The sequence below is a fragment of the Chiloscyllium punctatum genome, unplaced genomic scaffold, assembly GCF_047496795.1.
Source record: "Chiloscyllium punctatum isolate Juve2018m unplaced genomic scaffold, sChiPun1.3 scaffold_620, whole genome shotgun sequence".
In the NCBI taxonomy this organism is placed as follows: domain Eukaryota; kingdom Metazoa; phylum Chordata; class Chondrichthyes; order Orectolobiformes; family Hemiscylliidae; genus Chiloscyllium; species Chiloscyllium punctatum.
In genome coordinates, this window is record NW_027310354.1 from 68932 (window position 1) to 90184 (window position 21253).

At 56.7% G+C, this 21253-nt stretch overlaps 1 protein-coding gene across 1 annotated transcript; it reads right to left on the reverse strand.

Annotated features, from left to right (window-relative positions):
• Positions 1 to 3909: 3909 nt before the first annotated feature.
• Positions 3910 to 19859, reverse strand: LOC140473488 (uncharacterized). The gene is made up of 8 exons (XM_072567613.1): positions 19848 to 19859; positions 18913 to 19000; positions 13171 to 13278; positions 11421 to 11528; positions 9009 to 9116; positions 7862 to 7945; positions 6205 to 6312; positions 3910 to 4149 (listed from the first exon to the last, which is right to left on the reverse strand). The coding sequence occupies exons 1-8, from the start codon at positions 19857 to 19859 to the stop codon at positions 4088 to 4090; spliced, it is 678 nt and encodes a 225-aa protein (XP_072423714.1). The 3' UTR covers positions 3910 to 4087.
• Between the last annotated feature and the right edge of the window lie 1394 nt (positions 19860 to 21253).

Here is a 21253-nt window from a genome sequence, read left to right on the forward strand (position 1 = left end):
CGGTCCAACCTGTCCATGCTGACCAGATATCCCAACCCCGTTTTATTGTAGGAGTAATGGGGAGAATTGACTCGGGAAAAGCAGTTGGACATGGTCAAGATGGGTTTGGATGTGAGCATAAGAGGGACAGTTAGTAAGTTTACAGATGACACCAACATTGGGGGGTGTCGTGGACAGTGAAGAGGGTTACCTCAGATTACAACAGGATCTGGACCAGATGGGCCAATGGGCTGAGAGGGGGCAGGTGGAGTTTAAATCACACACTCACACTCACACACAATCACACTCACACACACACACAATCACACTCACACACAATCACACACATCACACACAATCACAATCACACACAATCACACTCACACACACACACAATCACACTCACAAACACGCTCACACTCACACACACACACAATCACACACACACACTCACACTCACACACAATCACACTCACACACACACAATCACACTCACACACAATCACACTCACACACACACGCTCACACTCACACACACACAATCACACTCTCACACACACAGACACAATCACACTCACACACACAGACACACACTCACACACACAGACACACACACACACACTCACACTCACTCACACACAGACACACACACACATACACACTCACACACTCTCTCAAACACACACACACTCACACACTCACTCAGACACGCACACTCACACTCACAAACTCACACACACACCCTCGCACACCCTCACACACTCACTCACACACACTCACACTCACACACACAGTCACACATACACACAAACACACACACACACACACACACACAAACACACACACACTCACACACACACTCACACACAGACACTCACACTCACACACAGATACTCACACTCACACTCAAACACACCCTCACACACACTCACACACTCACTCACGCTCCACTCATACACACACAGTCACACACACACACACACATACTCTCACACACACACTCACACACAGACACGCACACTCACACACAGACTCACACTCACACACACACTCACATGCAACACACTCACACACTCACACTCACTCACACAGACACACACACACATTCACTCACACACAGACCCACACTCACTGACACACTCACAATAACACACACACACTCACTCACACACACACCCACACTCACACACACTCCCCCATACACTCACTGACTCTCACACACACACTCACACACACACACTCTCACACACACCCCCACACACTCACTCACACTCACACACACACTCACTCAACTCACACACACTGACACTCACACTCACACACACACACTCACTCACACACACTCACACGTGCACACCTCAGACGCACACAGTCACACACACACTCCCGCTCACACACACTGACACTGACACACACTCACACACTCACTCACACACACTCACACGTGCACACTCAGACGCACACAGTCACACACACACTCCCGCTCACACACTCACTCACAATCACCCACAGACACTCACACACACTCACACTCACTCACACACACACTCACACACAAACTGACACACGCTCACACACACACACTCACACAAACTCACAAATACTCACACACACACCAACACACACTCACAAACACATTCACACACACACACTCAAACACACCCATTCACACACACACAATATCACACACACTCACACTCACACACACTCACATATACTCACACTCACACACTCGCCCGCATACTCACTCTCACTCACACACAGACACTCACACTCACACACTCTCACACACAAACTCATACTCTCACACACTCACTCACACCCACCCACCCTTAGCACTGACCCTCCGACAGTGCGGCACTCCCTCAGAACTGACCCTCCAACAGTGCCCACTCCCTCAGCACTGACCCTCCAACAGTGCCCACTCCCTCAGCACTGACCCTCCGACAGTGCGGCGCTCCCTCAGCACTAACCCTCTGATAGTGCCCACTCCCTCAGCACTGACCCTCCGAAAGTGCCCACTACCTCACCACTGACCCTCCCGACAGTGCCCGCTCCCTCAGCACTGACCCTCCGACAGTGCCCAATCCCTCAGCACTGACCCTCCGACAGTGCCCCGTCCCTCAGCACTGACCCTCCCACAGTGCCCCGTCCCTCAGCACTGACCCTCCGACAGTGTTCACCCACACACAGTAAGTAATCAGGCGAGTTAATCGAAGGGATTGTTTTATTGTGAGGGTGATTGTCAGCAAGAACAGGGAAGGTTTGGTTTGAGTGATACAGATCCTGGTCAGACCCCCCCTGGAATGCTGTGCTCAGGGGTGGTCACTGTAATTCCAAAAGGACCGTCTTGCTTTGGATCAACAGACTGATCCCTGGGATAAGCAGATTATTGATGAGGAACGTTTCGACAGTCCAGACTTGTTTCTTCCTTGATCTTTCCGATTTTGTGGTGAATCATCTGAAATCCTGAGGAGACAGGACTGGGAAGGTGCTGTAAATGTGCTCTCTCTCATGTTCGAATCTAGTCTGAGGGGTCAGAGTTTACAAACAAAAAGGTTTCAATCCTGGTCCCCCTGCTACAGGAAGGAGGTTGTGAAACTTGAGAGGGTTCAGAAAAGATTTACAAGGATGTTGCCAGGGTTGGAGGGTCTGAGCTACAGGGAGAGGCTGAACAGACTGGGGCTGTTTTCCCTGGAGCGTCGGAGGCTGAGGGGTGACCTTATAGAGTTTATAAAATCATGAGGGACATGGATAGGGTAAATAGACAAGGTCTTTTCCCCCTGGGGTGGGGGAGTCCAGAACTAGAGGGACATAGGTTTAGGGTGAGAGGGGAAAGATATAAAAGGGACCTAAGGGGCAACTTTTTCACCCAGAGGGTGGTACGTGTATGGAATGAGCTGCCAGAGGAAGTGGTGGAGGCTGGTACAATGACAGCATTTAAAAGGCACCTGGATGGGGACATGAATAGGAAGGGGTTTGGGGGGATATGGGCCGGGTGCTGGCAGGTGGGACGAGATTGGGTTGGGATATCTGGGTCAGCATGGACGGGTTGGACTGAAGGGTCAAAGTTATAATCAGACTAGTCACAACCTTATTAAATGTCAGAACAAAAAGATTAATTTTGTTAAAAGGTTAATTGTTCAGTTCGACTGAGGAGGGGCAGATGGAGTTTAATCTGGGTAAATGTGAGGGGTGGTATTTTGGTAAAACACACAGGGAAGGGGCTTATCCAGTTAATGGTGGGGTCCTGGGTGGTGCTGGGGAACAGAGGGACCCAGGGGTTCAGGGACATCATCCCTTTGGAGTTTGTGTCACATACAGACAGGGGGGTTACGAAGGGGTTTCACACACTCCCCTTCATTGCTCAGCCCTTTGAGTGTAGGAGTTGGGAAGGTCATGTTGGGGTTGTACAGGACATTGGGGAGGCCCCTTCTGGAATACTGTGTCCAGTTCTGGTCACCCTGTTACAGGAAGGATATTATTAAACTGGAGAGGGTTCCAGAGAGATTTCCCAGGATGTTGCCGGGAATGGGAGGGTTGGAGTTATAACGAAAGGCTGGATAGGCTGGGAGTTTTTTTCCCCGGAGCGTCGGAGGCTGAGGGGTGACCTTATAGAGGTTTATAAAACCATGAGGGGGACAGAGAGGGTGAATGGTGGGTGTCTATTCCCCCCAGGGTGGGGGGGGATTGGAAGACCAGGGGGGGCACATGTTTAAGGGGAGAGGAGAGAGATTTTAAAAAGACACGAGGGGCAACTGTTTTCCCCAGAGGGTGGTCCGTGTGTGGAATGACCTTCCTCAGGAAGTGGGGGGGGGGGGGACAGTTACAACATTTAAAAGGGATTTGGATAAGGACATGGACAGGGAAGGGTTGGAGGGAGATGGGGCAGGAGCAGGTGGGGGAGGGGGGGGGGCGGTGGGGGGGGGGGTGGGGGAACTGAAGGGTGTGTTTGGGTGCTATCGGATTCTACAACACACTCGAGGGGCCAAACGGCCTTGTCCTGCCCCTGGTGAGTCTGTCCCATGGGGAATGCGAAGCTCCGATGGGGTATCAGGTTCTGCGGCTGTGCCCGACCTGCACAGCAAGAGCCAAACAGCAGCGAGGATCAGAAACGCGGCTCCGAGCAGGAACGGGGCCCAGGGGCTGAGGCTGAGTTAATATCCCAGTCTGAAAGAGAGGAGAGAAACTATCAACCAGGACCACACCCACACCCACACCCACACACTCACACACTCACACACACAGACACACACAGACACACACAGACACACACACACTCACACTCACACACACACTCACACTCACACACACAGACACACACAGACACACACAGACACACACAGACACACACACACTCACACTCACACACACACTCACACTCACACAGACACCCACACACCTCACACACAGACACACACTCACACTCACACATACACTCACACACTCACACTCACACACACACACACATACTCACACACCCACACACCTCACACACACACACACTCACGCACACACAGTCACTCATACACTCACTCACACACTCAGACACACACACATTCAAACACTCTTACACAAACACACACACTCTCTCACACACACATACTCACATTGACCATTTCCCACGGCCAACCCACCCTAACCTGCACATCCCTGGGCACTATGGGACAATTTCCCATGGCCAACCCACCCTAACCTGCACCTCCCTGGGCACTATGGGACAATTTCCCGTGGCCAATCCACCCTAACCTGCACCTCCCTGGGCACTATGGGACAATTTCCCATGGCCAACCCACCCTAATCTGCACCTCCCTGGGCACTATGGGACAATTTCCCATGGCCAACCCACCCTAACCTGCACCTCCCTGGGCACTATGGGACAATTTCCCATGGCCAACCCACCCTAACCTGCACATCCCTGGGGACTATGGGACAATTTCCCATGGCCAATCCACCCTAACCTGCACATCCCTGGGCACTATGGGACAATTTCCCATGGCCAATCCACCCTAACCTGCACATCCCTGGGCACTATGGGACAATTTCCCATGGCCAACCCACCCTAACCTGCACATCCCTGGACGCTATGGGACAATTTCCCACGGCCAATCCACCCTAACCTGCACATCCCTGGGCACTATGGGACAATTTCCCATGGCCAATCCACCCTAACCTGCACATCCCTGGACACTATGGGACAATTTCCCATGGCCAACCCACCCTAACCTGCACATCCCTGGGCACTATGGGACAATTTCCCATGGCCAATCCACCCTAACCTGCACATCCCTGGGCACTATGGGACACTATCCCATGGCCAATCCACCCTAACCTGTACATCCCTGGACACTATGGGACAATTTCCCATGGCCAACCCACCCTAACCTGCACATCCCTGGGCACTATGGGACAATTTCCCATGGCCAATCCACCCTAACCTGCACATCCCTGGGCACTATGGGACACTATCCCATGGCCAATCCACCCTAACCTACACATCTTTGGACTGTGGGGGTAAACCGGAGCACCCGGAGGAAACCCACGCAGACACAGGGAGAATGTGCAAACCCCACACAGACAGACGCCCGAGGGTGGGATCGAACCCGGGTCCCTGGTGCTGGGAGGTTATTGCTGAGCGGGGGCTGTGTGATGGTCCTGTCACTGAGCCCTTCCATCACATTCCCTGATGATAGAGAGGAGATGGATGGGGCAGGAATTGGCCGGGTTGGGATTTGTGTACGGGACATACCTGGGCAGGTTTCCCCATTGGCGAGTAGATGCCAGTGTTGTCCCTGGACTGGAACAGCTTGGTGAGGGGGGAGCAGCCAGTTGTGGAGCACAAACCTTCAGTCCCATTGCTGGGATGTTCTCAGGGCCCATAGCCTTTGCAGGGCCCAGGATCTCCAGCTGTTTCTCAGTGAGTGAGTGAGATGGGGGGGACCGAGGGGAGCGGAGTATTTCTGTTCAATAATCTCCCTCTCTCTCTCTCTCTGTCTGTCTCTCTCCCTCTCTCTCCCTCTCTCCCTCCCTCCCCCCTCCCTCCCTCCGTCTCTCTCTCCCCTCTCTCTCTCCCTCTCTCCCTCCCTCTCTCCCTCTCTGCCTCCCTCTCTCTCTCTCCCCCCCTCCCTACCTCTCTCTCCCTCCCCTCTCCCCCCCCCCCCCCTCCCTCTCCCCCCCTCTCCCCCCCTCCCCCCACCCCATGACGAACTGAGCCCTGTCCCTTACCTGCTCTGGGCTCCTTACTCTGTGCCGTAGTCCCTGAGGAACAGGACGGAACATTTTCGTAACTTCCCCCCTTCACTTTGGCCTCGTTCTCAACATCATCGTAATCTCCTTGAGAGGAATCGCAGGGAATTAACCCTCCGTCAGATTCCGGTCGCTGGTCGTTCACAACTCAGGACCTGACTGAGCTGTCCGAAATCACGAGGGGTGTAGATGCGATGTGTTCCCCAGGGATGGGGAACGGTAAACTGGAGGGGGAAGAGGGAGGAGCTGCCAGAGGAAATGGTGGAGGCTGGTACAATTACTGCATTTATAAGGCATCTGGATGGGGACATGGATATGGGGGGGAATGGGAGGGGATTGGGGATAGATGCGGATTGGGATAGAAATGGAGAAGATTGGGTGCCAGGGAATGAAAAGATCTCACTCTCCCACAGAGTTAATCATTGAGCATTTTGGAAAGTTGAATCAGGGCACGACTTATCCACTTGATGGGAAGGTCCTGGAGAGTGTTGCTGAATAAAGAGACCTTGGAGTGCAGGTTCATAGCTCCTTGAAAGTGGAGTCACAGGTAGATAGGATAGTGAAGGCAGCGTTTGGGATGCTTTCCTTTATTGGTCAGAGTATTGAGTACAGGAGTTGGGAGGGTCATGTTGTGGCTGTACAGGACATTGGTTAGGCCACTGTTGGGATATTGGGTGCAATTCTGGTCTCCTTCCTATCGGAAAGATGTTGTGAAACTTGAAAAGGTTCAGAAAAGATTTACAAGGATGTTGCCAGGGTTGGAGGGTCTGAGCTACAGGGAGAGGCTGAACAGGCTGGGGCTGTTTTCCCCGGAGCGTCGGAGGCTGAGGGGTGACCTTATAGAGGTTTATAAAATCATGAGGGGCATGGATAGGGTAAATAGACAAGGTCTTTTCCCTGGGGGTGGGGGAGTCCAGAACTAGAGGGGCAGAGGTTCAAGGTGAGAGGGGAAAGATATAAAAGGGACCAAAGGGGCAACTTTTTCACCCAGAGGGTGGTACGTGTATGGAATGAGCTGCCAGAGGAAGTGGTGGAGGGTGGTACAATGACAGCATTTAAAAGGCATCTGGATGGGGACATGAATAGGAAGGGGTTTGGAGGGATATGGGCCGGGTGCTGGCAAAATGGGACTGGATTGGGTTGGGATATCTGGGTCAGCATGGACGGGTTGGGCCGAAGGGTCTGTTTCCGTGCTGTACATCTCTGTCTATGGATGTGGGTGTCACCAGCATGCGTTGTCCATCCCTCGTTGCCCCCCTTTTGAGCTGCTGTCGCGATTGCTACGACCGTAACGACCATCTCAGAGGTCAACTGAGAGTCGACCACATTGCTGTGGGTCTGCAGTGCCCCCCCCCCTCCCAAAGGCCTGATCAGAGACCAGTTCACTCAGGGTCATTACTGAACGCCCTTGGTATCTCTGACAATGGCCCGCAGTAGATCCCTGATCCCAGAGATCCTGAACAGATTCACCCTCCCCCGCCTATTCCGATCATCAGGAGGTTGTACCACCCCAGACTATCCTGGGGATACACTGTCACTGCACCATCCCCCACCCAGGTCCCCGATTTGAACGTTCCTGTCCCCCCCCCGGACACCCTGGATGACCACAATACCGACTGGTTGGGGACTCACGTACCTGTTCGGGCTGGGAGTTGAGGTCCTGAGCTCCAGTCAGCAATAATCTCGTAGCCAGGGGGAGTCTGCCCAGCATCACCATCCCCTGGTAAGTTAATCGGTCTCCTTAGTCAGATATTGGTGTTCCAATCCCTCAATAAACCTGTCCTGCAGTGGATCACCCAACACTGCCCTCGCATCTCACTCAGTCACCTTCCAAATCACTTCCATCGAGAAGGACAAGGGGCAGCAGGTACATGGGAACCACCCCCCACCCCTCCCCCCCACCCCCCCACCCCCCAACCACAAGTTCCCCTCCGAGCCCCTCACCGTCCCGACTTGGAAGTCTATCAGCCGTTCCTTCCTGGGTCGGAATCCTGGGAGTCCCTCCCTCAGTGTTGTCCCTGGACTGGAACAGCTTGGTGAGGGGGGAGCAGCCAGTTGTGGAGCACAAGCCTTCAGTCCCATTGCTGGGATGTTCTCAGGGCCCATAGTCTTTGCAGCTGTTTCTCAGTGAGTGAGTGAGATGGGGGGACCGAGGGGAGCGGAGTTTTTCTCCCTCTCTCTGTCTCCTCCTCCCCCCTCTGTCTCTCCTTCTCTCCCCCGCCTCCCCCCTCCCTCCCTCTCTCTCTCCTTCCCTCTCCCTCTCTCTCTCTCTTTCCACTCTCTCACTCCCCCCCTCTCTCTCCCTCCCTCCCTCTCTCCCCGCATCTCTCTCTCCCCCCTCTCTCCTCCCCTCTACCTCTCTCCCTCTCTCTCTTCCCCTCTCTCTCTTCCCCTCTCTCTCTTCCCCTCCCTCTCTCTCTACCCCCCTCTCTCTCCCCCTCTCTCCCTCCCTTCCCCTCTCTCTCTCTCTCCCTCCCCTCTCTCTCTCCCTCCCCCCTCTCTCTCTCCCTCCCCCCCTCTCTCTCTCTCTCACACCCCTCTATCTCCCTCCCCCTCTCCCCTCCCTCTCCCTCCCCCCCCCTCGCACCCCCTCTCCCCCCTCTCTCCCCCCTCCCTCTCCCTCTCTCCCTCCCTCTCTCCCTCTCCCCCCTCTCTCTTCCCCCGTTTCCCTCCCTCCCTCCCCCTCCCCTCTCTCTCCCTCCCCCCCTCTCTCTCCCTCTCCCCCCCCACCCCCCCCCCACCCCCTCCCCCCACCCCATGACAAACTGAGCCCTGTCCCTTACCTGCTCTGGGCTCCTTACTCTGTGCCGTAGTCTCTGAGGAACAGGACGGAACATTTTCGTAACTTCCCCCCTTCACTTTGGCCTCGTTCTCAACATCATCGTAATCTCCTTGAGAGGAATCGCAGGGAATTAACCCTCCGTCAGATTCCGGTCGCTGATCGTTCCACACATTCGGAATCCTGGGATTCCCTCCCTCAGGGACATTGTGGGTCTACCCTACAGCACATGGACTGCAGTGGGTCAGGGAGGCAGCTCACCCCCACCTTCTCAAGGGGGGCAAATAGGGACGGGGTGATAAATACTGGGCCCAGCCAGTGAACCCCCCCCCGAACAGTTCATAAATAATATTCCCAGAAAATGTTTCATCGTCGCATTGTAGAGGGAGCTTTACTCTGTATCTAATCCCGTGCTGTCCCTGTCCCTGGGAGTGTTTGATGGGGAGACTGTGTAGAAGGAGCTTTACTCTGTATCTAACCCCGTGCTGTCCCTGTCCCTGGGAATGTTTGATGGGGGGACAGTGTAGAGGGAGATTTACTCTGTATCTAACCCCGTGCTGTCCCTGTCCTGGGAGTGTTTGATGGGGGGACAGTGTAGAAAGAGCTTTACTCTGTATCTAACCCCGTGCTGTCCCTGTCCCTGGGAGTGTTTGATGGGGGGGGGACAGTGTAGAGGGAGCTTTACTCTGTATCTAACCCCATCCTGTCCCTGTCCCTGGGAGTGTTTGATGGGGGGACAGTGTAGAGGGAGCTTTACTCTGTATCTAACCCCGTGCTGTCCCTGTCCCTGGGGGTGTTTGATGGGGGGACAGTGTAGAGGGAGCTTTACTCTGTATCTAACCCTGTACTGTCCCTGTCCCTGGGAGTGTTTGATGGGGGGACAGTGTAGAGGGAGCTGAACTCAGTTTTCTATTCAGGTGTGGGATGTGGGTGTTGGTTGGGTAGATGCCAGTGTTGTCCCTGGACTGGAACAGCTTGGTGAGGGGGGAGCAGCCAGTTGTGGAGCACAAGCCTTCAGTCCCATTGCTGGGATGTTCTCAGGGCCCATAGCCTTTGCAGGGCCCAGGATCTCCAGCTGTTTCTCAGTGAGTGAGTGAGATGGGGGGGCCGAGGGGAGCGGAGTATTTCTCCCTTTCTCTTTCTCTCTCTCTGTCTCTCTCTCTCTCTCTCCCTCCCACTCTCTTTCTCTCTCTCTGTCTCCTCCTCCCCCCTCTCTCTCTCTTTCTCTCCCCCACCTCCACCCTCTCTCCCTCTCCCTCTCCCTCTCTCTCCTCCCCTCTGCCTCTCTCTCTCTCTCTTCCCCCTCTCTCTCCCTCCCTCCATCTCTCCCCCCATCTCTCTCTCTCCCTCCCTCTCTCTCTCTCCCCCTCTCCCCTTCATCCCCTCTTTCTCCCCCCTCTCTCCACCCCTGCCCCTCTCTCTCCCTCCCCTCTCTTTCTCTCTCTCTCTCTCTCCCTCTCTCTCTCCTGCCCCCCTCTCTCTCCCCCCTCTCTCTCTCCCTCCCTCTCTCTCTCTCTCCCTCCCTCTCTCCCCTCTCTCTCTTTCACTCCCCCCCACTTTCTCCCCCCCTCTCTCTCTCTCCCCCTCTCTCCCTCTCCCTCCCCCCCATCCCTCCCTCTCCCCCCCTCTCTCTCTACCTCTCTACCTCCCTCTCTCTCCCTCCCATCCCTCCCTCTCCCCCCCTCTCCCCCTCTCCCCCTCTCCCCCTCTCCCTCCCTCTCTCTCCCTCTCTCTCCCTCTCTCCCTCTCTCTCTCCCTCTCTCCATCTCTCTCCCTCTCTCTCCCTCTCTCTCCCTCCCTCCCCCTCTCCCTCCCTCTCTCTCTCCCTCCCTCTCTCCCTCCCTCTCTCCCTCCCTCTCTCCCTCCCTCTCTCCCTCCCCCCCTCTCTCCCCCCACTCCCTCTCGCTCTCCCCCCCTCTCCCTCTCTCCCCCCTCTCTCTCTCCCTCCCTCTCCCCCCCACTCCCCCCTCTCTCTCCCCCCTCTCCCCCCTCTCTCTCTCCCTCCCTCTCCCCCCACTCCCCCCCTCTTTCTCCCCCCTCTCCCCCCCACTTTCTCCCCCCCCCTCTCTCTCCCCCTCTCTCCCTCTCCCTCCCCCCCATCCCTCCCTCTCCCCCCCTCTCTCTCTACCTCTCTACCTACCCCCCTCTCCCCCACTCCCTCCCTCTCCCCCCCTCTCTCCCTCTCTCCCTCTCTCCCTCCCTCACTCTCCCTCCCTCCCTCTCTCTCCCTCCCTCCCTCTCTCTCTCCCTCCCTCTCTCCCTCCCTCTTTCCCTCCCCCCTCTCTCCCCCCACTCCCTCTCCCTCTCCCCCCCTCTCCCTCTCTCCCACCCCTCCCTCTCCCCTCTCCCCCCCCCCTCCCTCTCTCCCCCCCTCCCCCCCCCCCCTCCCTATGACGAACTGAGCCCTGTCCCTTACCTGCTCTGGGCTCCTTACTCTGTGCCGTAGTCTCTGAGGAACAGGACGGAACATTTTCGTAACTTCCCCCCTTCACTTTGGCCTCGTTCTCAACATCATCGTAATCTCCTTGAGAGGAATCGCAGGGAATTAACCCTCCGTCAGATTCAGGTCCCTGATCGTTCCACACATTCGGAATCCTGGGATTCCCTCCCTCAGGGACATTGTGGGTCTACCCTCCAGCACATGGACTGCAGTGGGTCAGGGAGGCAGCTCACCCCCACCTTCCCAAGGGGGGGCAACTAGGGACGGTGCAATAAATACTGGGCCCAGCCAGTGACCCCCCCCCCTGAACAGTTCATAAATAATATTCCCAGAAAATGTTTCAGCCTCGCAGTGTAGAGTGAGCTTTACTCTGTATCTAACCCCGTTCTGTCCCTGTCCCTGGGGGTGTTTGATGGGGGAACAGTGTAGAGGAAGCTTTACTCTGTATCTAACTCCGTGCTGTCCCTGTCCCTGGGAGTGTTTGATGGGGGGACAGTGTAGAGAGAGCTTTACTTTGTATCTAACTCCGTGATGTACCGGTCCCTGGGAATGTTTGATGGGGGGACAGTGTAGAGGGAGCTTTACTCTGTATCTAACCCTGTGCTGTCCCTGTCCCTGGGAGTGTTTGATGGGGAGACTGTGTAGAGGGAGCTTTACTCTGTATCTAACTCCGTGATGTACCGGTCCCTGGGAATGTTTGATGGGTGGGGACAGTGTAGAGAGAGCTTTACTCTGTATCTAACCCTGTGCTGTCCCTGTCCCTGGGTGTGTTTGATGGGGGGACAGTGTAGAGGGAGCTTTACTCTGTATCTAACCCCGTGCTGTCCCTGTCCCTGGGAGTGTTTGATGGGGGACAGTGTGGAGGGAGCTTTACTCTGTATCTAACCCCATGCTGTCCCTGTCCCTGGGAGTGTTTGATGGGGGGACAGTGTAGAGGGAGCTTTACTCTGTATCTAACCCCGTGCTGTCCCTGTCCCTGGGAGTGTTTGATGGGGGACAGTGTAGAGGGAGCTTTACTCTGTAGCTAACCCTGTGCTGTCCCTGTCCCTGGGAGTGTTTGATGGGGGACAGTGTAGAGGGAGCTTTACTCTGTATCTAACCCCGTGCTGTCCCTGTCCCTGGGGGTGTTTGATGGGGGGACAGTGTAGAGGGAGCTTTACTCTGTATCTAACCCTGTACTGTCCCTGTCCCTGGGAGTGTTTGATGGGGGGACAGTGTAGAGGGAGCTGAACTCAGTTTTCCATTCAGGTGTGGGATGTGGGTGTTGGTTGGGGAGATGCCAGTGTTGTCCCTGGACTGGAACAGCTTGGTGAGGGGGGAGCAGCCAGTTGTGGAGCACAAGCCTTCAGTCCCATTGCTGGGATGTTCTCAGGGCCCATAGCCTTTGCAGGGCCCAGGATCTCCAGCTGTTTCTCAGTGAGTGAGTGAGATGGGGGGGGCCGAGGGGAGCGGAGTATTTCTCCCTTTCTCTTTCTCTCTCTCTGTCTCTCTCTCTCTCTCTCCCTCCCACTCTCTTTCTCTCTCTCTGTCTCCTCCTCCCCCCTCTCTCTCTCTTTCTCTCCCCCACCTCCACCCTCTCTCCCTCTCCCTCTCCCTCTCCCTCCCCCTCACTCCCTCTCCCCCCCTCCCCCCCCCCCCTCCCCCCCCCTCTCTCCCCCCCCCCCTCCCCCCCCTCTCTCCCCCCCACCACCCCCCCCCCCATGACGAACTGAGCCCTGTCCCTTACCTGCTCTGGGCTCCTTACTCTGTGCCGTAGTCCCTGAGGAACAGGACGGAACATTTTCGTAACTTCCCCCCTTCACTTTGGCCTCGTTCTCAACATCATCGTAATCTCCTTGAGAGGAATCGCAGGGAATTAACCCTCCGTCAGATTCCGGTCCCTGATCGTTCCACACATTCGGAATCCTGGGATTCCCTCCCTCAGGGACATTGTGGGTCTACCCTCCAGCACATGGACTGCAGTGGGTCAGGGAGGCAGCTCACCCCCACCTTCTCAAGGGGGGGGCAACTAGGGACAGGGCGATAAATACTGGGCCCAGCCAGTGAACCCCACCCCCCTGAACAGTTCATAAATAATATTCCCAGAAAATGTTTCAGCCTCGCAGTGTAGAGTGAGCTTTACTCTGTATCTAACCCCGTTCTGTCCCTGTCCCTGGGGGTGTTTGATGGGGGAACAGTGTAGAGGAAGCTTTACTCTGTATCTAACTCCGTGCTGTCCCTGTCCCTGGGAGTGTTTGATGGGGGGACAGTGTAGAGAGAGCTTTACTCTGTATCTAACTCCGTGATGTACCGGTCCCTGGGAATGTTTGATGGGGGGACAGTGTAGAGGGAGCTTTACTCTGTATCTAACCCTGTGCTGTCCCTGTCCCTGGGAGTGTTTGATGGGGAGACTGTGTAGAGGGAGCTTTACTCTGTATCTAACTCCGTGATGTACCGGTCCCTGGGAATGTTTGATGGGGGGACAGTGTACAGGAAGCTTTACTCTGTATCTAACCCCGTGCTGTCCCTGTCCCTGGGAATGTTTGAAGGGGGGACAGTGTAGAGGGAGCTTTACTCTGTAGCTAACCCCGTGCTGTCCCTGTCCCTGGGAATGTTTGATGGGCAGACAGTGTAGAGGGAGCTTTACTCTGTATCTAACCCCGTGCTGTCCCTGTCCCTGATAGTGTTTGATGGGTGGGGACAGTGTAGAGAGAGCTTTACTCTGTATCTAACCCTGTGCTGTCCCTGTCCCTGGGTGTGTTTGATGGGGGGACAGTGTAGAGGGAGCTTTACTCTGTATCTAACCCCGTGCTGTCCCTGTCCCTGGGAGTGTTTGATGGGGGACAGTGTAGAGGGAGCTTTACTCTGTATCTAACCCCATGCTGTCCGTGTCCCTGTCCCTGGGAATGTTTGAAGGGGGGACAGTGTAGAGGGAGCTTTACTCTGTATCTAACCCCGTGCTGTCCCTGTCCCTGGGAGTGTTTGATGGGGGACAGTGTAGAGGGAGCTTTACTCTGTGTCTAACCCCGTGCTGTCCCTGTCCCTGGGAGTGTTTGATGGGGGACAGTGTAGAGGGAGCTTTACTCTGTATCTAACCCCGTGCTGTCCGCGTCCCTGTCCCTGGGAGTGTTTGATGGGGGGACAGTGTAGAGAGAGCTCTACTCTGTATCTAACCCCGTGCTGTCCCTGTCCCTGGGAGTGTTTGATGGGTGAACAGTGTAGAGGGAGCTTTACTCTGTATCTAACCCCGTGCTGTCCCTGTCCCTGGGAATGTTTGATGGGGGACAGTGTAGAGGGAGCTTTACTCTGTATCTAACCCCGTGCTGTCCCTGTCCCTGGGAATGTTTGAAGGGAGGACAGTGTAGAGGGAGCTTTACTCTGTATCTAACCCCGTGCTGTCCCTGTCCCTGGGAATGTTTGAAGGGGGGACAGTGTAGAGAGAGCTTTACTCTGTAGCTAACCCCGTGCTGTCCCTGTCCCTGGGAGTGTTTGATGGGGGACAGTGTAGAGGGAGCTTTACTCTGTGTCTAACCCCGTGCTGTCCCTGTCCCTGGGAGTGTTTGATGGGGGACAGTGTAGAGGAAGCTTTACTCTGTATCTAACCCCGTGCTCTCCCTGTCCCTGGGAGTATTTGATGGGGGACAGTGTAGAGGGAGCTTTACTCTGTATCTAACCCCGTGCTGTCCGCGTCCCTGTCCCTGGGAGTGTTTGATGGGGGGGGTCAGTGTAGAGAGAGCTTTACTCTGTATCTAACCCCGTGCTGTCCCTGTCCCTGGGGGTGTTTGATGGGGGACAGTGTAGAGGGAGCTTTACTCTGTATCTAACCCCGGGCTGTCCCTGTCCCTGGGAGTGTTTGATGGGGGACAGTGTAGAGGGAGCTTTACTCTGTATCTAACCCCGTGCTGTCCCTGTCCCTGGGAATGTTTGAAGGGAGGACAGTGTAGAGGGAGCTTTACTCTGTATCTAACCCCGTGCTGTCCCTGTCCCTGGGAATGTTTGAAGGGGGGACAGTGTAGAGAGAGCTTTACTCTGTAGCTAACCCCGTGCTGTCCCTGTCCCTGGGAGTGTTTGATGGGGGACAGTGTAGAGGAAGCTTTACTCTGTATCTAACCCCATGCTGTCCGTGTCCCTGTCCCTGGGAATGTTTGAAGGGGGGACAGTGTAGAGGGAGCTTTACTCTGTATCTAACCCCGTGCTGTCCCTGTCCCTGGGAGTGTTTGATGGGGGACAGTGTAGAGGGAGCTTTACTCTGTGTCTAACCCCGTGCTGTCCCTGTCCCTGGGAGTGTTTGATGGGGGACAGTGTAGAGGGAGCTTTACTCTGTATCTAACCCCGTGCTCTCCCTGTCCCTGGGAGTATTTGATGGGGGGGGGACAGTGTAGAGGGAGCTTTACTCTGTATCTAACCCCGTGCTGTCCGCGTCCCTGTCCCTGGGAGTGTTTGATGGGGGGACAGTGTAGAGAGAGCTTTACTCTGTATCTAACCCCGTGCTGTCCCTGTCCCTGGGGGTGTTTGATGGGGGACAGTGTAGAGGGAGCTTTACTCTGTATCTAACCACCGTGCTGTCCCTGTCCCTGGGAATGTTTGAAGGGGGGACAGTGTAGAGGGAGCTTTACTCTGTATCTAACCCCGTGCTGTCCCTGTCCCTGGGAGTGTTTGATGGGGGACAGTGTAGAGGGAGCTTTACTCTGTGTCTAACCCCGTGCTGTCCCTGTCCCTGGGAATGTTTGAAGGGGGGGACAGTGTAGAGGGAGCTTTACTCTGTATCTAACCCCGTGCTGTCCCTGTCCCTGGGAGTGTTTGATGGGGGACAGTGTAGAGGGAGCTTTACTCTGTATCTAACCCCGGGCTGTCCCTGTCCCTGGGAGTGTTTGATGGGGGGGGGTCAGTGTAGAGGGAGCTTTACTCTGTATCTAACCCCGTGCTGTCCCTGTCCCTGGGAGTGTTTGATGGGGGGACAGTGTAGAGGGAGCTTTACTCTGTATCTAACCCCGTGCTGTCCCTGTCCCTGGGAGTGTTTGATGGGGGGGACAGTGTAGAGGAGGCTTTACTCTGTATCTAAGCCCGTGCTGTCCCTGTCCCTGGGAATGTTTGATGGGGGACAGTGTAGAGAGAGCTTTACTCTGTATCTAACCCCGTGCTCTCCCTGTCCCTGGGAGTATTTGATGGGGGACAGTGTAGAGAGAGCTTTACTCTGTATCTAAGCCCGTGCTGTCCCTGTCCCTGGGAATGTTTGATGGGGGACAGTGTAGAGAGAGCTTTACTCTGTATCTAACCCCGTGCTGTCCGCGTCCCTGTCCCTAGGAGTGTTTGATGGGGGGACAGTGTAGAGAGAGCTTTACTCTGTATCTAACCCCGTGCTGTCCCTGTCCCTGGGAGTGTTTGATGGGGGGACAGTGTAGAGGGAGCTTTACTCTGTATCTAACCCCGTGCTGTCCGCGTCCCTGTCCCTAGGAGTGTTTGATGGGGGGACAGTGTAGAGAGAGCTTTACTCTGTATCTAACCCCGTGCTGTCCCTGTCACTGGGAGTGTTTGATGGGGGACAGTGTAGAGGGAGCTTTACTCTGTATCTAACCCCGTGCTCTCCCTGTCCCTGGGAGTGTTTGATGGTGGGACAGTGTAGAGAGAGCTTTACTCTGTATCTAACCCCCGTGCTGTCCGTGTCCCTGTCCCTGGGAGTGTTTGATGGGGGACAGTGTAGAGGGAGCTTTACTCTGTATCTAACCCGTGCTGTCCCTGTCCCTGGGAGTGTTTGATAGGGGACAGTGTAGAGTGAGCTTTACTCTGTATCTAACCCCGTACTGTCCCTGTCCCTGGGAGTGTTTGATGGGGGGACAGTGTAGAGAGAGCTTTACTCTGTATCTAACCCTGTACTGTCCCTGTCCCTGGGAGTGTTTGATGGGGGGGACAGTGTAGAGGGAGCTTTACTCTGTATCTAACCCTGTGCTGTCCCTGTCCCTGGGAGTGTTTGATGGGGACAGTGTAGAGGGAGCTTTACTCTGTATCTAACCCCGTGCTGTCCCTGTCCCCTGGGAGTGTTTGATGGGGGGACAGTGTAGAGAGAGCTTTACTCTGTATCTAACCCTGTGCTGTCCCTGTCCCTGGGAGTGTTTGATGGGGGACAGTGTAGAGGGAGCTTTACTCTGTATCTAACCCCATCCTGTCCCTGGCCCATGGAGTGTTTTGATGGGGGGACAGTGTAGAGGAGCTTTACTCTGTATCTAACCCTGTGCTGTTCCTGTCCCTGGGAGTGTTTGATGGGGGGACAGTGTAGAGGAGCTTTACTCTGTATCTAACCCTGTCCCTGTCCCTGTCCCTGGGAGTGTTTGATGGGGGGACAATGTAGAGGGAGCTGGAACTCAGTTTTCCATTCAGGTGTGGGATGTGGGTGTTGGTTGGGGAGATGCCAGTGTTGTCCCTGGACTGGAACAGCTTGGTGAGGGGGGAGCAGCCAGTTGTGGAGCACAAGCCTTCAGTCCCATTGCTGGGATGTTCTCAGGGCCCATAGCCTTTGCAGGGCCCAGGATCTCCAGCTGGTTCTCAGTGAGTGAGTGAGATGGGGGGGACCGAGGGGAGCGGAGTATTTCTCCCTTTCTCTGTCTCCTCCTCCCCCCTCTGTCTCTCTTTCTCTCCCCCGCCTCCCCCCTCTCTTCCCTCTCCTCTCTCCCCTCCCCCCCTCTCCTCTCTTCCCCTCCTCCCTCCCCCCCACTCTCTACCTCTCCCTCCCCCCCCCTCTCTCCCTCTCCCTCTCCCTCTCTCCCCCTCCCCCCCCTCTCCCCCCACCCCCCTCCCTCCCTCCCTCTCTCCCTCCCTCCCCCCTCCCTCCCTCTCTCCCCTCCCTCTCCCTCCCCTCCCCCACTACCCCCCCTTCCCCCCTTTCCCCCTCCTCCCCCCCTCTCCCACTCCCTCCCTCCCGCCCCCCCCGACCCCCCTTCCCCCCTCTCTCCCTCCTCCACCCTCTCTCCCTCTCCCCCTCCTCCCTCCCCCTCTCCCTCCCCCTCTCCCCCCTCTCCCCCCACTACCCCCCCTTCCCCCCTCTCTCCCTCCCTCCCCCCCTCTCTCCCTCTCTCCCCCCCTCTCTCCCCCCACTCCCTCCCCCTCTCCCTCCCTCCCTCCCTCCCTCCCCCCCCTCTCTCCCCCCCTCCCCCCCCCCCTCCCCCCCTCTCTCCCTCTCCCCTCTCTCCCCCCTCCCTCTCCCTCTCTCTCCCTCCCTCTCTTCCCCTCTCCCTCCCCCTCCCCTCTCCCCCCCTCTCCCTCTCCCCCCCTCTCTCCCCCCCTCTCCCTCTCTCCCACCCCCTCCCCCTCCCCTCTCCCTCTCTCCCACCCCCTCCCCCTCCCCTCTCCCTCTCTCCCTCTCCCTCTCCCTCCCCCTCTCTCCCACCCCCTCCCCCTCCCCCCCCCCTCCCCCCCCTCTCCCCCCCCTCTCCCTCTCCCTCTCTCCCCCCCCCCACCACCCCCCCCCCATGACAAACTGAGCCCTGTCCCTTACCTGCTCTGGGCTCCTTACTCTGTGCCGTAGTCCCTGAGGAACAGGACGGAACATTTTCGTAACTTCCCCCCTTCACTTTGGCCTCGTTCTCACATCATCGTAATCTCCTTGAGAGGAATCGCAGGGAATTAACCCTCCGTCAGATTCCGGTCGCTGATCGTTCCACACATTCGGAATCCTGGGATTCCCTCCCTCAGGGACATTGTGGGACTACCCTCCAGCACATGGACTGCAGTGGGTCAGGGAGGCAGCTCACCCCCACCTTCTCAAGGGGGGGGCAACTAGGGACAGGGCGATAATACTGGGCCCAGCCAGTGAACCCCCCCCCCTGAACAGTTCATAAATAATATTCCAGAAAATGTTTCAGCCTCGCAGTGTAGAGGGAGCTTTACTCTGTATCTAACCCCGTGCTGTCCCTGTCCCTGGAGTGTTTGATGGGGAGACTGTGTAGAGGGAGCTTTACTCTGTATCTAACTCCGTGATGTACTGGTCACTGGGAATGTTTGATGGGGGACAGTGTAGAGAGAGCTCTACTCTGTATCTAACCCCGTGCTGTCCCTGTCCCTGGAGTGTTTGATGGGGGGGGACAGTGTAGAGGGAGCTTTACTCTGTATCTAACCCCATCCTGTCCCTGGCCCTGGGAGTGTTTGATGGGGGGACAGTGTAGAGGGAGCTTTACTCTGTATCTAACCCTGTGCTGTTCCTGTCCCTGGGAGTGTTTGATGGGGGGACAGTGTAGAGGGAGCTTTACTCTGTATCTAACCCTGTACTGTCCCTGTCCCTGGGAGTGTTTGATGGGGGACAATGTAGAGGGAGCTGAACTCAGTTTTCTATTCAGGTGTGGGATGTGGGTGTTGGTTGGGGAGATGCCAGTGTTGTCCCCTGGACTGGAAACAGCTTGGTGAGGGGGGAGCAGCCAGTTGTGGAGCACAAGCCTTCAGTCCCATTGCTGGGATGTTCTCAGGGCCCATAGCCTTTGCAGGGCCCAGGATCTCCAGCTGTTTCTCAGTGAGTGAGTGAGATGGGGGGGGCCGAGGGGAGCGTAGTATTTCTCCCTCTCTATCTCTCTCTGTCTCTCTCTCTCTCTCTCTCCCTCCCACTCTCTTTCTCTCTCTCTGTCTCCTCCTCCCCCCTCTCTCTCTCTTTCTCTCCCTCTCTCTCCTCCCCTCTGCCTCTCTCTCTCTCTTCCCCCTCTCTCTCCTCCCTCCATCTCTCCCCCCATCTCTCTCTCTCCCTCCCTCTCTCTCTCTCCCCCTCTCCCCTTCATCCCCTCTTTCTTCCCCCTCTCTCCACCCCTCCCCCTCTCTCTCCCTCCCCTCTCTTTCTCTCTCTCTCCTCTCTCTCTCTCCTCCCCCCTCTCTCTCCCCCCTTCGCTCCTCCCTCTCTCTCCCCCCTCTCTCTCTCTCTCTCTCCCTCCCTCTCTCTCTCTCCTCTCTCTCTCTCTCTCTCTCCCTCCCTCTCTTCCCCCCTCTCTCTCTCTCTCTCTCCCTCCATCTCTCTCTCTCTATCTCCCTCCCCTCTCTCCCACCCTCTCTCTCCCCCCCTCTCTCTCTCCCTCTCTGCTCCCTCCCTCCCTCTCTCTCTCTCTCTCCGCCCCCTCCTCCCTCTCTCTCTCTCTCCTTCCCTCTCCCTCTCTCTATCTTTCCCCTCTCTCTCTCACCCCTCTCTCTCTCCCCTCTCTCCTCTCCTCCCCTCTCCCTCTCTCTCTCTTTCCCCCCTCTCTCTCACCACCCTCTCTCTCTCCCTCCCTCCCTCTCTCCGCACATCTCTCTGTCTCCCCCCCCTCTCCCTCCCTCTCCCTCCCTCCCTCTCCCTCCCTCCCTCCCCCCTCTCCCTCCCCTCCCTCTCTCCCTCTCTCTCTCCTCCCTCTCTCCCTCCCTCCCTCTCTCCCCCCTCTCCCTCCCTCCCTCCCTCCCTCTTTCCCTCTCTTCCCCTCCCTCCCTCTCCCCCCCCCTCTCTCCCCCCCTCCCTCTCTCTCCCTCCCTCCCTCTCTCTCTCCCTCCCTCCCTCTCTCTCTCCCTCTCTCCCTCCTCTCCCTCCCTCTCTCCCCCTCTCCCTCCCCCTCCCCTCTCCCCCCCTCTCCCTCTCCCCCGCCTCTCTCCCCCCTCTCCTCTCTCCCCACCCCCTCCCCCTCCCCTCTCCCTCTCTCCCACCCCCTCCCCCTCCCCTCTCCCTCTCTCCCTCTCCCTCCCTCTCCCCCCCCCTCTCCCTCCCCCTCTCCCTCCCTCCCCCCCTCTCTCCTCTCCCCCCCTCCCCCCCCCCCTCCCCCCCCTCTCCCCCCCCCCCCCCCTCCCCCCCCTCTCTCCCCCCCCCCCCCTCCCTATGACGAACTGAGCCCTGT

What these genes read in the sequence shown, in the direction of transcription:
- LOC140473488 (XM_072567613.1), bottom strand. An exon ending in GAGTAAGGAGCCCAGAGCAG is followed by an intron (nt 7,946 to 9,008) that starts GTAAGGGACAGG and finishes TTAACTTACCAG; the next exon opens with GGGATGGTGATGCTGGGCAG. An exon ending in GAGTAAGGAGCCCAGAGCAG is followed by an intron (nt 4,150 to 6,204) that starts GTAAGGGACAGG and finishes CCTCTCTTTCAG; the next exon opens with ACTGGGATATTAACTCAGCC.